The sequence below is a fragment of the Meriones unguiculatus genome, chromosome X, assembly GCF_030254825.1.
Source record: "Meriones unguiculatus strain TT.TT164.6M chromosome X, Bangor_MerUng_6.1, whole genome shotgun sequence".
Classification (NCBI taxonomy): Eukaryota; Metazoa; Chordata; class Mammalia; order Rodentia; family Muridae; genus Meriones; species Meriones unguiculatus.
Window position 1 is genome coordinate 20,901,872 of NC_083369.1, and position 15,988 is coordinate 20,917,859.

At 38.6% G+C, this 15,988-nt stretch overlaps 1 protein-coding gene across 5 annotated transcripts in view; it reads left to right on the plus strand.

Annotated features, from left to right (window-relative positions):
• The window catches only part of Heph (hephaestin), a 131,154-nt gene that overhangs the window by 79,745 nt on the left and 35,421 nt on the right, over positions 1–15,988 (plus strand). For all 5 annotated transcript variants that reach the window (XM_060375504.1, XM_060375503.1, XM_060375502.1 and 2 more), the window contains 3 exons: positions 11,803–12,016; positions 14,404–14,543; positions 15,324–15,455. In XM_060375504.1, the coding sequence (XP_060231487.1) occupies positions 11,803–12,016; positions 14,404–14,543; positions 15,324–15,455 (486 nt within the window). The remainder of the gene's footprint in view (positions 1–11,802; positions 12,017–14,403; positions 14,544–15,323; positions 15,456–15,988) is intronic.

Below are 15,988 nucleotides of genomic sequence, written 5' to 3' on the forward strand. Positions count from 1 at the left end.
CCTTTGTTGGATGTACACTGAAGTTTCTTTCCCAGTCTGTGGACTGTTGTTTTATTCTATTGACAGTGTCCACTGCTTTACAGAAGCTTTTCAGTTTCATGAGATTAATTGTTGATCTTAGAGCCTGAGCTGTTGGTACTCTGTTCAGGAAACTATCTCTTGGGCCAATGATTAAGGCTCATTTTCTTTGTCTTTTTCTCCTAACCGATTTAGTGTGTCTGGTTTTATGTTGTTATCTTTGATTCACCTGGACGTTAGTTTTGTGCAGAATGATAAATATGGATCTATTTGAATTTTTTACATGTAGACATCCAGGTAGAACAGCACCATTTGTTGAAGATACTGTCTTCTTTCCATTGAATGTTTTTGGCCTATTCGTCAAAAATCAAGTGTCCATACATGTGCGGGTTTATTTCTGGGTTTTCTATTTGCTTCCATTCATCCACCATTCTGTTTCTATGCAAATACCATGCAGTTTTTATTACTATTGCTCTGTAGTACAGCTTGAGATCAGAGATGGAGATAACTCCAGATGATCAGTTGTTGTACAGATCATTTTGGAAATTCTGGATTTTTTGTTTTTCCATATGAAGTTGAGAATTTCTCTTTCAAGTTCTGTAAAGACTTCTGTTGGTACTTTGATGGGAATTGTATTGAATTTAGAGATTGCTTTTAGCAGGATGGCCATTTTCACTAAGTTAATCCTACTGATCCATGAGCATGAGAGATCTTTCCATCTTCTCATATCTTCTTCAATTTCTTTCTTCAGAGATTTGAAGTTTTTTTGAACAGGTCTTTCACTTGCTTGGTTAGAGTATCACAAAGGTACTTTATGTTATTAGTAGCTATTGTGAAGGGTGAAGGGTGTTGTTTCCCTAATTTCTTTCTCAGCCCTTTTGCCTTTGGTATAGAGGAGGACTTCTGATTTTTTTTTTTTTTTTTACTTAATTTTGTATCCAGCCACTTGCTGAAGGTATTAATGAGCAGAAGGACTTCTCTGGATGGAATTTTGGGGTCACTCATGTAGACTATCATATCATCTGCAAATAGTGACACTTTGACCTCTTCCTTTTAGATTTGTATCCCCTTGCTCTCCTTTAGTTGTCTTATTGCTCTAGCTAGGACTTCAAGTACTATGATGAAGAGATATGGAGAGAGTGGGCAGCCTTTCCTTGTCTCTGATTTCAGTGGGATTGATTTAATTTTCCCTCCGTTTAGTTTGATGTTAGCTATAGGCTTATTGTATATTGTCTTTATTATGTTTGGGTGTGTGCCTTGTATCCCTGATCTCTCCAAGACTCTAAACCTGAATGGGTATTGGATTTTGTCAAATGCTTTTTCAGCAGCTAAGGAGATGATCATGTAGTTTTTCTCCATCAGTTTGTTATGTGGTGGATTACAGTGATGGATTTCCGTATATCGAACCCCTGCATGCCTGGGATGAAGCCTACTTGGTCATGGTTGATGATATATTTTATATGTTCTTGGATTCAGTTTGAAAGTATTTTATTGAGTATTCTTGTATCAATGTTCATAAAAGAACTAGTTCTGAAGTTCTCTTTTTTGTTGAGTCCTTGTGTGGTTTAGGTATCAAGGTGACCGTGGCTTCATTGAATGAGTTTGGTAATGTTCCTTCTGTTTCTATTTTGTGGAATAGTTGAAGAGAATTAGAGTTAGCACTTCTTTGAAGGTCTGATAGAATTCTGTGCTGAAACCATCTGATCCTGGGCTTCTTTTGGAAGGGAGACTTTTGGTGACTGCTTTCTATTTCCTTGGGGGATATAGGACTATTCAATCTTTCTACCTGATATTGATTTAGTTTTGGTAAATAGAATATATCAAGAAAAATTTCCATTTCCTTTAGATTTTCAAATTTTATGGCATATAGGCTTTTGTAGGAAGACCTAATGATTGCTTGGATTTCCTCAGTGTCTGTTGATATGTCCCCCTTTTCATTTCTGATTTTGCTGATTTGGATAGTTTCTCTCTTCCTTTTAGTTAGTTTAGCTAAGGGTTTTTTTCAAAGTACCAGCTCTTGGTTTTATTGATTCTTTGAATAGTTTTATTTGATTCTAATTTATTGATTTCAGCCCTGAGTTTGATTATTTTCAGCCATCTACTCCTTGTGGGTGTGTCTGCTTCTGTTTTTTTTTTTTTTTTTTTTTTCTAGAAATTGCAGGTGGAGCCATTAAGCTGCTTGTATGAGATGTTTCAAATTTCTTCTCGAAGGCACTTAGTGCTACTAATTTTCTTTTTAGCACTGCTTTCATTGTATCCCATAAGTTTGCACATGTTGTGCCTTCATTTTCATTGAATTCTAGGAAGTCTTTAATTTCTGTCTTTATTTCTTCCCTAACCCAGCTGTCATTGAGTAGGGTGTTGTTCAGTTTACATGTACTTATAGACTTTTTGCTATTTCTGTTGTTAAGGTCCAACTTTAGTCCATGATGGTCAGACAAGATTCAAGGGATTATTTCAGTCTTGTAGTTCTTTAGTCTTGCTTTGCTATAGTCTATTTTGGAGAAGGTTCCATGAGGTACTGAAAAGAAGGTATACTCTTGAGTTTGGGTGAAAAGTTCTGTAGACATCTCTTAGATCCATTTGATTTAGGACCTCTGTAAGTGCCTTTATTTCCCTATTTAGCTTCTGTCTAGATAACCTGTCCCTTGATGAGAGTGGAGTATTGAACTCTCCCACTATTAAGGTATTGTGGTAGATGTGCAATTTAAACTTTAATAATGTTTCATTTACAAATGTAGACACTCTTGTATTTGGGGCATATATGTTCAGAATTGTGATGTCCTCCTGGTGAATTTTTCCTTGGATGAGAATGAAGTGCCCCTCCTCATCTTTTTTGATTAATTTTGGTTGAAATTCTATTTTGTTAGATATTAGGATGGCTACCCCAGCTTGTTTTCTGGGTCCATTTGCTGAAAAAGATTTTTCCAGCCCTTTACTCTTTGTTAGAGAGGTGTGTTTCTTGGATGCAGCAGAATGTTGGATCCTGTTTCTGCAACCATTCTGTTAGTCTGTGACTTTTTATTGGAGAGTTGAGTCCACTGATTTTGTTAGATAATAGTGACCAATAAATGTTAATTCCTGTTATTGTGGAGTTGGTGGTGTTACTGTGCTTCAATGCTTATTTTCTTTTAATTTTTTGTTGTGGGGTTATGTATGTACTGTGTTTTCTTGGGTGTAGTTGATTTCATTGGATTGGAATTCTAGTTGAATTGTCCTTCTAGTATCTTCTGTAGGACTGAGTTGCTGTGTAAATATTGTTTAAGTTTAGTTTTTTCATGGGATATTTTGTTTTCTACATCTATTTTGATTGAAAACCTTGCTAGGTATAGTAGTCTGGGTTGGCATCTGTTGTCTCTTAGAGTCTACATGACATCTGCCCAGGCCTTTCGCGCTTTCATAGTTTCTGTTGAGAAATCTGGTATGATTCTGATAAATTTACCTTTATATGTTACTTGGCCTTTTTTACTTGCTGCCTTTAATATTTTTCCTTTGTTCTGTAGGTTTAATGTTTTGACTATGATGTGACATGAGGAGTTTTTTTTTCTGGTCTAGTCTATTTGGTGTTCTGGAGGCCTCTTGTATATTTATGGACAACTCTTTCTTTAAGTTGGGAAAGTTTTCTTCTATGACTTTCTTGACAATATTTTCTGCACTTGGAGCCTGGAATCTTCTTTTTCATCTATTCCTATCATTCTTAGATTTTTGTCTTTTCAAAGCATCCTGATTTCTTGGATGTATTGTGTTTGGGAATTTTCTTATTTTACTTTTTCTTTGAGAGAAATATCAGTTTCTGCTAGTGTATCTCAGCACCTGAGATTTTCTCTTCCATCTCTCATATTATATTGGTGATGCTTACCTTTGTGGTTCCTGGTCTTTTTTCTAAGTTCTCCAACTCCAGGTTTTCCTCTGTTTGTGTTTTCTTTATTGATTCTAATTCTGTTTACATGCCTTGCATTATTTTCTTCATCTGTTTGAATGTGGATTCCTATCTCTGTATGATGGCTTCTATTTTCTTTGTTTGTTTCCCCTCTATATGCCAATAATTGTGCCTTTATTGGTGCCTCTATTTGTTTGGCTGTATTTGGCTGTATTTCTTTGAGAGCTTTGTTCATTTACTCTTTATTTGCCTCCACTTGTGTGGCAATCTCTCTGACAGATTTATTTGTGTCATGTTTATGTGCCTCTAATAACTGGATAAGCATAGCTTTAAAGTCATTTTTCTGTGTTTCTGATGAATTGAAATATCCATTGGTTTTGGGGGTTGCTGGTGGAGCCTTGATATCCTGATTTTTGTTGGGTGTGTTCTTATGCTGACCTCTAGCCATCTGCTTATCCAGAACCTTCACTGTTTGTTCCTGGAGTCTATACTTCAGACTGAGTCCATCTTTCTCTGGTGTCTGAAGTATTCTTCAGGAAGAATAGAGAGGTCCACTGGTTTGAGAGTGTACATTGGTTTTTCTGATGTACCTAAGGGAGGAAGAACAGCTGGTGCAAAATTGTTATTGTGGGGGAGCAAGCGTACTTGTGTGCTTGGAAGTGTGTCTTGGAGTGTGCTAGAGATTGTAGATGCTTGGAATGGGGGAGGGAGTGCATGCACAGGAGTGGGAACAGATGCTAGCGCTGTTCAAGGAGGCAGTTTGCAGGTGCAGTGCACCTGCACCAATTTCCTACTACAGCAGTCGTCTACAGTCCTGTCATACTGTAGTTTTGGTATTCAGATCTGTCTGAACTCCAGGAGTTGTTTGTCTCATCTTCACTGTTAGACCCGCAGAGCAGGGGCTTCAATGTTCATAATGCTGTTTCAAGAATCCTTGTATTGCCGCAGAACCTGGGTGCTGGTGTTGTGTTCCACTGGGAGTCTAGTCAATGCGAAAGAACTAGGAAGCCACTGGAACAGATGTCTTCTGGAAGGCCCTGGGGAGCCGCGGGCCTGCTTGGCCTGGTGGAGCCACCCATACTGCGCTCTGTGCTAGGAGCTTTGGGCACTGTGGGCTCGGCACTGCGCTCTGTGGCAGGCCCTGTGGGCTGCCTCTGCAGCCTTTGCCCACAAGGAGGGAGAAGGGAGGCCTGTCATGGGGAAGTGCCGGGAAGATTGAGTATCCTCTGTCTCAAATCTCAAGCAGAGGTTTCTGTGCTAGGAGCAGCCAGCTCTGTGGTCTGTGCTAGGAGCTGTGTGCACTGCGGGCCACCTTAGCTGCCTCCGCTGCTGCCTCTTCCCATTAAAGGGGAAGTGCCTGGGAATTGAGACCCCAGCTGAAGTCCACAGTTGACCTGTATCCTATTGATCTCAGTTCAGGATTTGTTCCCTTTCTCCCCAGAAGTCTTGATGTTATTATTTTGTGTTCAGCTGCCCCTCCACTCACCAGTTTCAGAGTTTCAGATCCTCTGACCCTCAGATACAGTGCATGCTGGTCTCCTCCATCTTGGATCTCCTTGCCTTTATTTTCACTGAATTTCAGGAAGTCCTTAATTTCTTTATTTTTTACCTGACCCAGATGTCATTGAGCAGAGAGTTGTTCAATTTCCGTGTTTGTGTAGGCTTTTGTTATTTCTGTTGTTGTGGAGATCCAGGTTTAGTCCATTGTGGTCTGATAGAATACAAGGTACTCTTTTAATCTTCTTGTATCAGTTGAGGCTTGCTTTATGACCAGTTTTGGAGAAAATTTCGTGATGTGCTGAGAAGGTATATTCTTTTTAATTTGTATGAAAAGTTCTGTAGATGTCTGTTAGTTCCACTTGATTGATGACATCTGTTAGTGTCATTATCTCTTGGTTAAGCTTCTGTTTTGTTGGTCTGTCCTTTGTTGAGAGCAGGGTGTTGAAGTCTCCTACTATAAATATATGGGGATCCCTATGTGGTTTACGCTTTATTAATGTTTCTTTTACAAATGTGCATGCCCTTTTATTTGGTCATAGATGTTCAGAATTAAGATAACATCTTGGTGGAATTTTTCTTTGATGAGTATGAAGTGTCCGTCCTCATATATTTTTATTAATTTTGGTTGAAAGTCTATTTTATCAGCTTTTAGAATGGTTATTCCTGTTTGTTTCATGGACGTATTTGCTTGGAAAACTTTCTTCCAGCTCTTTATTCTCAGGTAATATCTAGCTTTGGGGCTGAGATTTGTTTCTTGTATGTATTAGAATGTTGGGTCCTGTTTATACATCCATTTTGTTATTCTGTGTCTCTCTATTGGAGAATTCAGTCCATTGATGTTGAGAGAGATTAATGACCAGTGGCTGTTAGTTCCTTGTATTTTGATGTTGGTTGTGGTAGTGTATTTGTGTGCTTGTCTACTTTTAATTTTGCTGTAGTGAAATTGTTTATTTCCTGTGTTTTCCTGGGTGCCATTAGTCTTGTTGGGTTTAATTTTTCCTTCTAGTATCTTCTGTAGGGCTGGATTTGTGGATACATACTCTTTAGATTTGTTTTTGTCATTGAATATCTTGTTTTTTCCATCTATGATGATTGAGAGTTTTGCTGGGTATAGTAATCTGGACTGATATATCTGTTCTCCCAGAGTCTGTATGATATCTGTACAGGCCTTTCTGGCTTTCATAGTCTCTGTTGAGAGGTCAGGTATGATTCTGATGGGTTTGCCATTATATTTTTACTTGGCTTTTTTCCCTTGCAGCCTTTTTTCTTCTCTATATTTACTGTTTTGATTATTATGCTGCAGAAGGATTTTCTTTTCTGGTCTAATCTATTTGGTGTTCTGTAGTCCTCTTGTATGCTTATAGGCATCTCTTTCTTTAAATTGGAGAAATTTTGTAGAAAAAATTTTTGGGATTTAGAGATGAGAATTTTCTTTTTTTCTCTATTCCTATTATTCTTAGGTTTTGTCTTTTCATGGTGTCCTTGATTTCTTGGATGTTTTGTGTCCGGTATATTTTAAATTTAAGGTTTTCTTTGATGTATGTATCAATTTCATCCATCATATGTTCTACACCTGAAATTTTTTTCCTCTTTTTTTTTGTATTCTGTTGGAGATGCTTACCTCTCTGGTTCCTGTTTTTTTTTTTTTCCCCTAAGTTCTCCCTCTCCAGGATTTCTTTAGTTAGTGCTTTCTTTAATTTTCCATTTCCATCTTCAAATCTTTAACCATTTTGATTTCCTTCACCTGTTTGTTTGTATTTTCCTGCCTTTCATTCAATTCCTTCACCTATTTGTTTGAACTTTCCTCTATTTCTTTCAGGGATTTAATTATTTTCTCTTTAAAGTCCACAATCTGTTTGACTGTATCTTTTTTTTTTATTTCTTTATGGATTTTGTTTCCTCAGTTTTCATCTTCATAAGCATAGATTTAAGGTGTTAGTCTTGAGTTTCAGTTGTGTTAGGATATCTAGTGCTGCTTGCCTTTGGATAACTGGGTTTTGGAGATGCCATAATGCTTTGGCATTTGTTGAATTTGTTTTTAAGCTGGACTTTGCCCATCTGGTTGTCTCTGGAGTTGGCTGGTAGCTTCTGGTACCTGCTTTAATCCTGAGGGACTGGAAGTAGGGAGGTGTATGGGAAAAACCCTGGGAAGAAAACCATATGTTTCCTCAGGAGTCCTCCTCAGATTGTTGGGTATAGTCTCCAACTGGCAGATGGTTCTCAGAAAATTGGAGTGGCTCTCCTGAGGTGTTTGATCCTGTTGACTAACTGGACATCTCTGGAGCACAGGGCCTCTCCTCTCACCAAGAGTAGTCTTGAAGACAGCTATCCCACCACTGGCTTTCTTGCTCTGAGGTTAATGATTTACATGCAAGTACACAGGCGCTGAGCTCAGACACCTTGTTTGCTGGGCACAGACATCATTAAGAACCAGTGAGCCCAAACGTTTGGTCATTCTCCCTAGCAAGAGAAGTTGAGCATTGGAAGGGCATCTGGGGCTATTTCTGTGGTTCCCACGTGTCAGAAGGCCTGAGGTTGGAGCTGTGTTCCCTGGACAGTGAGCACAGCGCACAGGCCTATGGCTAGCTGATGGAGACCACAGACCTGTGAGAACCCAGGAACTTTTCCAGAGATTAGCTGGACGACCTAAGGTCGATTGTTTTCCCTCACCGTGGGGTTTCCTCATTACTGGGAGACCCAGTCTTTGGTGTTTTAGGGGCCCACAGTTCAGTCTGAGATGGCGAGCACAGCATGCATGTATGTGGTAAAACGCGGGAGACCAAACACCTTTAGGAACCCAGGAACTCCAGGGATTAGCTGAGTGACCTGAGGTTGGACCAGACTGTTTCCCTCTATGTGGGGTTTCCTCTCACCTGGGAAACACAGTCGCCAGTGTTTTGGCGCCCGCAGTTCTGTCTGTTGGTCCAATCACTGTTGCCCCGCTGATCAAAGTATGCAATCTATGCCACCATCTTGGATCTCCTCTGTTTTTCTTTTTTGATTTTTTTTTAACTAAGTAACTAACTAGCTAACTAACTAACTTATTTACTTTATTTGTTTACTTAGTTAGTTATTTGTGGGTGGGTAGGACTATGCCACAGCACTCGCACGGAAGTCTGATACAACTTTGGGGAGTTGATTTTCTCCTTCTATCATGGGAGTTCCACAAGAAAACGCAGGCTTTCAGGCTTGGCAGCAAGTACCTAGACTTTCGAAGCCACCTTACTGCCCCGGCTTTTGGGCAGTATGCATAGATCACTCCATTAGGCTAATGCATTTAGTCACTAAACCCCTATTAACTAACACCTTCTACTGTTAAGATTGTGACAGTGGAGTAAATAAGACCTATAACATTTGTGTGTGTGTGTGTGTGTATGTGAACTTTTCTGTTTTGAGACATGATCCTGCTGTATAGCTGTGTTGAAACTATCTATGTATCCTGGACTGACTTTGAATTTATAATCAATTCTATTGTCTTTGTTTTCCATGTTCTGAGATTTCAGGCATGTACTGTCATATCTGTCATAGATATGAGATTTTCTTTCAGAATACTCTTAATATACATAAATACTTTCAGATACTGATACAGGTCAGAAAACAAAGGGCAGTGATGTGGTAAAACAATGCTCACATTAATTTAAAGAACAGTGTCCAAGAGGAATAGTCTCTGAATTAAATGACATATAAACTGTACCCTAAATGGTGAGGAAAAGAGGATATGTAAAGATTTCTTATCATAGAATATTAAGTAATTGAAAATATACTAAAGTGAGAACAAACAGCTTACTCAAGAGTCAGTAAAAAGTCAGTTTGGCTAAGGATGGTGGTTCACATCTGCAGCCCCAGAACTGTGGAAACTGAGACAGGAGGATCACAAATTTGAGTCTAGCTTATGTTACATAGTGAGTTTGGGGCCAGCGTTGACTATGGAAGGTGACTCTGTCTAAAAGAAAGAGTTGAGGGAGGAAGAGCAAGTGTTAAAGTGCAGTAGGCTAAGCGATGTTTGACATGATATAAAGTTATTGATTCTCTGTTTTGTATCTTGTTCTCTGTTGGTGAAACTTCTGAGGTTTCTGTCTGTCATCCTAAATTTTTCATTTTGAGTTTTCTTTAGTTATTTTATTTCTTTGTTAAATTTCTACTACCATTTCTTGTATTGCTTTCCTTATTTCGTTTAACTATTTTCCCCCTATGGGCTTCATTAAATGATTCATTCATATCCTCTTTAAGGTCGTTGAAGATATTCCTATTTGCCATTTTGAAGTCTCTGCCTTCTGCTTCAGCTATATTACATTTCTCAGGGTTTCCTGCAGTAAGGTTACTGCCTTCTGGTGAAAGCATTTTGTCTTGGTTGTTCATGTTTCAATTTTGCACTGGGGTTGAGACAACCAGAGTTATGATGACTGAGTGATTTTAGAGTCAATATCTGGTCTTGTCTTTGTTGGGTGGGTGTTTTAGTCTTAGGCTGCTATTGCCCTCTTTTGACCCTAGAAAAATGTATGTCTGCAGGATTCCTGGAAAAGAGTAATTTTGTCTGCAGGATTCCTGGAAAAGAGTAATTTTGTGGGTCAGTGGGTAACACAAATTATGGTCTAGAAGGAAAGACTGAGAGGGTTTGGTGTCAAAGGCCTAAACTGGGTTTACAAGTGGAGCCCCATGGGAATAGATTGAAAGACCGATTTTTAAGGAACTGGTGATAGAATTTAATGATGGAGTTGATACAGAGAATGATAGAAACAGAAGGTATAGAAAGTATATCTAGAAAGAAACAAGAAAACCCTTTCTATCAAGTTGTCATCTAATAATGCTAAGCATTAATTTTAAAGACAGAACACTTAAGTCTTTTACCATGCCATTTAAGTATGGAACACACAATAATGGAACGCCCAAGAGTATAGTGTTAACTAGGGGCCAAACCCTCAGGGAGAGGTTCCTAAAAGAGATGAACTATGAATTGGGTCTTGAAGAATGAGGGGGTTCTCACAGATTTTGAGAATTAGCAGGGCATATAAATTTCAGAAAGGAATAAAAATGTGAAAAGTGAAAAGTGGGAATGAGATATACAAGGGAGCTGTCAGAAACTGATTTAGTTAGCAAAATAATTGAGTGTGGAAAATGGGACAGGACTGGAAGTTTAGAGACAGATTATAAGAGGCTTTGCAGTTGATTAAATATTTGTAGTGGTAGGGTAGGCAGTGAGCAGCATCCTAAGGGAACAATGAAAATAAATCTAAGATAGATAGCTTCATTTGATTAACATAATCTGATCAAGTGTCTGTGACATGGAAACATGTGGCTGGAGGCAGGTCCTTATAGTTCCACACCACAGATATCCAAGATAGATGTCTGAACATTTCATAGTATAAAGCCTAGGATGGCAGCTTTCTAAAATCTGGCCGTAAGGAGGATATGATGGTGCACACCTTTAATCCCAGCACTCAGAGGGAGGCAGCAGCAGGCAGAGCTCTGAATTCAAGGCCAGCCTGATCTACAGAGCTAGTTCCAGGACAGGGGTACACAGAGAACCCTGTCTCAAAAAGAAAGAAAAGAAAAGAAAAGAAAAGAGAAGAGAAAAGGAAAGAAAGAAAGAAAGAAAGAAAGAAAAGAAAGAAAAGAAAGAAAGGGAGTTATGTAAGCATTATTTGGGGGGGAAGCTATATCATAGAAAACAGAGGTCAATAATTTTTATGAAATAATTATTAAGCTGAATTGTTTATACTTTTACTTACTGAACATTTATCAGACAGTGCTATGTAGATTATATATAATACTATATAATCTATACTATTATATTTCTTTCTGGATTAATTATATTGGCTATGTATTTGTATATAATATGTATTGGTGATTGTGGTTGCATGTGTGGTATGGCACACATATGGAAATCAGAATACAACTTTTAGGAGTAGGTCCTCTACTTCCATGATGTGTTCAAGGATTAAACTCAGGTTTCCAGACTCCTGGGGCAAACACCCTGACTTGCTAAACAGTCTTGCCAGCCATATTCTATTTATTTGTATAATAGCCAAACGAAGTAAGCAACGTCCTTCTCATTTTACTGAAATGGGACCTGAACCACACAAAGAATTAGAAATCTTTACAAGTTTAGGTAGCTAATAAGTAAAAACTAGGGTAGACCATAATTTCAGAACAGGCATTTCTAAGGGTTTGATAACCCTTGAGTTCCTCATTCTCCTGTAAAACTTTAATTTTTAACCCAGTAGTGCTGGGATTATACCTCTGCTGTGATCATTTTCTCAACAAACTGTAATGCACTTTAATGTATGTAAGAGCATTTTTCATAGACTACCTTTCCTCTGCAGTACCACTAGGAAAAGGGAAGAAATCTCCACATGCTTCTGATGGGCATTTTCACTCAGATTTTGCTCTCTAATATCTTTTAGGGACATTTGAAATCTATTGCCAAGCAGGAAGCCACCGAGAGGCAGGGATGAGTGCAATTTATAATGTCTCCCAGTGTTCTGGTCATAAAGACAGCCCACGCCAACATTACCAAGCTTCAAGAGTCTACTACATCATGGCAGAAGAGGTAGAGTGGGATTATTGCCCTGATAGAAGCTGGGAACTGGAATGGCACAACACTTCTGACAAGGACAGGTAAGGCTTCAGAAAAGGAGCAATCACAGCTTTAGAAAATAATTTCACAGGTGAATTACTAAAACTAAAAAGAGGAGACATTTTTATTTACTTTTTTCATTTATTTAGTCACTTTACAGCCTGATTGCAGCCCCTTCCCTCTTCCCTTCCCAGTCCCATCCTCACACCCCCTTCCTCATCCCTGCTTCTCTTCTCTTCAGAGAAGGGGAGGTACCCCCATGGGTGATAGCCCACCCTGGCACATTAAGTTGTAGCAGGAATAACGGCATCCTCTCTCACTGAGGCCAGAAAGGCAGCCCAGATGTGGGAAAGAGATGGAAAAGCAGGCAAAAGAGTCGGAGATAGCCCTTTGAATTGTTAGGGAACCCACAAAAAGAACAAGCTGCATATTTGCTACATATGTGTAGAGGACCTAGGTCCAGTCCATGCATACTCTTTGAAAGCCCCCATGGGCCAAAGATAGTTGATTCTTTAGGTTTCTTCTTTAATCCTCCCCCACACAAGACTCCCCTAGCTCTGCCTATTCTTTGGTTGTGGGCCTCTACATCTGTTTCCATCAGATTCTGGGTGAAGCCTCTCAGAAGACAGTTATGCTAGGCTCCTGTCTGCAAGCCTAACAGAGTATCAAATGAGTGTCAGGGGTTGGTTCCCTTCCATAGGGTGGGTCTCAAGTTGGACCAGTCATTGGTTGTCCGTTTCTTCAATCTCTGCTTCATCCTTATCCCTACACTTCTTATAGGCAGAACAAATTTTGAATAGAAGGTTTTGTGGGTGAGTTGGTGTTCCCCTCCCTCCACTGGAAGTCCTGCTTGGCTACAGGAGGCGGTAGCCACTTCATGCTCCATATACCCTGCTGCTAGGGGTTTCACCTAGGGTCAACGCAATAGACTCCACAGAGCCTCCTCCGTCCCAGAGATGCCGTGCTCTGATTTCCATTCTCTCCCATCCCTCACCCCTCCCCTTAAAGAATTACAGGAAGGAGACATTTTTATAACTTCTTCCAATATGATGCCAAAAGAACAGACTAGAACGGAGGGATCCGGAATTCCAGTTCTTTGTTTCTTCCATATTCATTAGGCATTGAGCTGAAGAAAAAGACCCTGCTACATTCTTTCCATCTTCCTTTCTAATTATCTAAAACTTACCAGCACTAGGATTTAAAGTTATAGTGATTTATTCAAGCAATGAGATGCCTCAAAGTCATTTATTTATTAAGGTACAAACTAAGCTGTGAAACAGAATAAGTCCAAACCAGAGTACTTTAAATAAGTTCCAGTTTTAGCTGTTATTTACCTATGAACAGTTCAGGCCTGGCAGGTGAACTGTGTTGCCCTCAACTCCTACTTTCATCTTTGAGATCAAGATGTTTATTTTAGTTTTGGATATCCCCAGCTTTCAAGTTAGGGTAAGCAACATTGCCTGTAAGGATATATTTGGAAGTTGTATGTATCATTTATTTTTTCTGGTGTCCTATCTCTTAAGCTTATTCATATGACCATATGTAACTATAGGCAAACACAGGCAACTGTGTGATTAGCTGTGTAACATCTCCATGTACAACTATGTCTCCCCATAAATCTTAGGTAACTTTATTACTAAAAAGAGGGTGTAGAGAATACAAACTGAGATACAAAATATTATTAATAATAGTTTTCTTTAGTTTGTGGTGTTTTCACTTTTTTTGTCAATTTTTGACCTTTACAAGTTGGTTGTTTAGGCTGAAGTCTTCATGAGAATTTTCTGTGGGAATTAGGAAATGTAAGTTTATTTCTGTAAACCTTGATTTCATCTATTATGCATAGCTGAAAAAGAAAACATCACTAGTAAAGAAAGAGTAGGAACAGCAGGCTTAATTCTAAGTCCTGTCTCCCCTTCTGGGTGACAGTGTCTCTGTACATAATCCTGTCAAATCTGGGCTAGTGATTGTACATCTGTGATCCACGTATTTGGAATGTTCTGTTAAAATGAATGATAAGCTCTGTCAGCTGTTAAATATCCTGTAATGAAAAATCTGTAAGAGCCTATTTCTTCTCACTTTTCATCTCCAACAACTATTGATGCTCAACTGAAACTTTGTGCCTTGTCCTTTTGTTAAAATACTTTCAAATCTAATACTCTATTAAGGCTGGAACCAAAGCCACGGTTTCTGGTTCTTAAGTTACATTGGAAATATCATCATACTGCAAATATCTATCTGGATGATTGAAATAAAAACACAGGTTCAGAAACCTACTGTTTTCAGTTGTGGCAATGTAATTTGACATTATAATGAATAGATTTACATTTTCTTTCATATTTGACATGAGAATAGTTCTAACTTAATTTTCCTACATCTGAAAATAAAGGTTGAAGGTCAGGTGCTAATAACAGTCTTTGGATTCCTCTAGTTATGGCCATGTTTTCCTGAGCAACACGGATGGGCTTCTGGGTTCCAGATATAAGAAAGCTGTATTCAGGGAATACACTGATGGTACTTTCAGGATTCCGAAGCCAAGGTCTGGACCAGAGGAGCACTTGGGAATCCTGGGTAAGGGAAATTTACTTACATTCTAATATGTAAAAGAGTGGGTTAATTCTAGGACAGCTATATCATATCAGGGAAGCTATCTTATTCCTCATTCTCATCTTTTCCACGTGAAATATTAAAATTATGGCCCTATTTTTAAAAGTGGCTATGAATATAAACACTGAAGGGAAAGGGGGAAATATAAATTCTTTTATAACATGGAACAAAATGTTTCAAATTTTTGTATCTTTGAGACATGGATACTCTGAAGCTAGTAGATTTTAAAAGACTCCAGAGGCAGGAGAATTTAGGGTCTCCAACAAGCAAAAGCAAAAATGATACACAGAGCCATTATTTCCCCCATATTTCAATTTAATAAAGACTATATGATGCTTTTTTACAGTGGGTTTCTTTATTCTTGTCCTAGACCAGACAGGACCCATTGACCTCTGAAGAGATACAGCTATTCTATGTGCTTTGTATGCCAAGGTTTCAGCCCTTACTATCAATGATTCTGTAAAATTCAGAATCTCTAGTGTCTTTGGTTATTATGTAGAGCAAAGTAGGATGGGAAAAGTGGGGAAAATAGGAAGCATATTTCTGTTTTTGAAGTACCCTCATGCTGTGGATAGGAACAGTAATTTTAAGGCTTCTGAATCTGAAAATTGTACCAGGCACGTACTTCAGCCTTGGGAAGATTAATTCCCAGTTCTATGGATCTTGCAGTTATGCCTTACTCTTTAATGTCTCCCATTTTACTCCCCTACTAATAAAACTTGTGCTTCTTTTTATATGTATCAGGTCCACTTATCAAAGGAGAGGTTGGTGATATCTTGACTGTGGTGTTCAAGAATAATGCCAGCCGACCATATTCTGTACATGCCCATGGAGTTCTAGAATTTAATGCTGGCTGGCCACAGGCTGCTGAGCCTGGTGAGTTGGAACACTTAGTGAAAGAACAAAGGCTTTCGGTCCTTCTCCTTTAGTCTTCTGGTTTATTCCTTTAAACACATTACATTTGGGGGCTAGGAATGTAGGTCAATGAAAGGTAGAGGTAATTTACTGGTGAATTGGAGTTCTAGGAGTGTTTTTCTTTTATATTTTCAATAGTTACTGTATTTCAGTTAATAAACCCTTGTGTACAACATGGGTTCCTTTGTTCTTTTCTAAGTTCCTTAAAGTGTAAATTAGATTGTTTATGTGTACTAATGAGTAACTTTTGATTACTGTAAGGAAATGGCATTGACGGTCTACTTTATAAATAAGAGGAGTTTATTTAACTCACAGTTCTGAAAGTATAAGGTCTGGGAACCTCATTCAGCAATGGCCTTCAGTTCTAAGACAGTACAAGCCACCACTTGATGAGACAGAAAATGTGTGTCTAGTTTCTAGAAAATGCTTGCCTATTCTCCTTATAAAGCCATGTTAATTTTTTTCAGAGTTTTTTCCTAATAACTTCGCCAGCA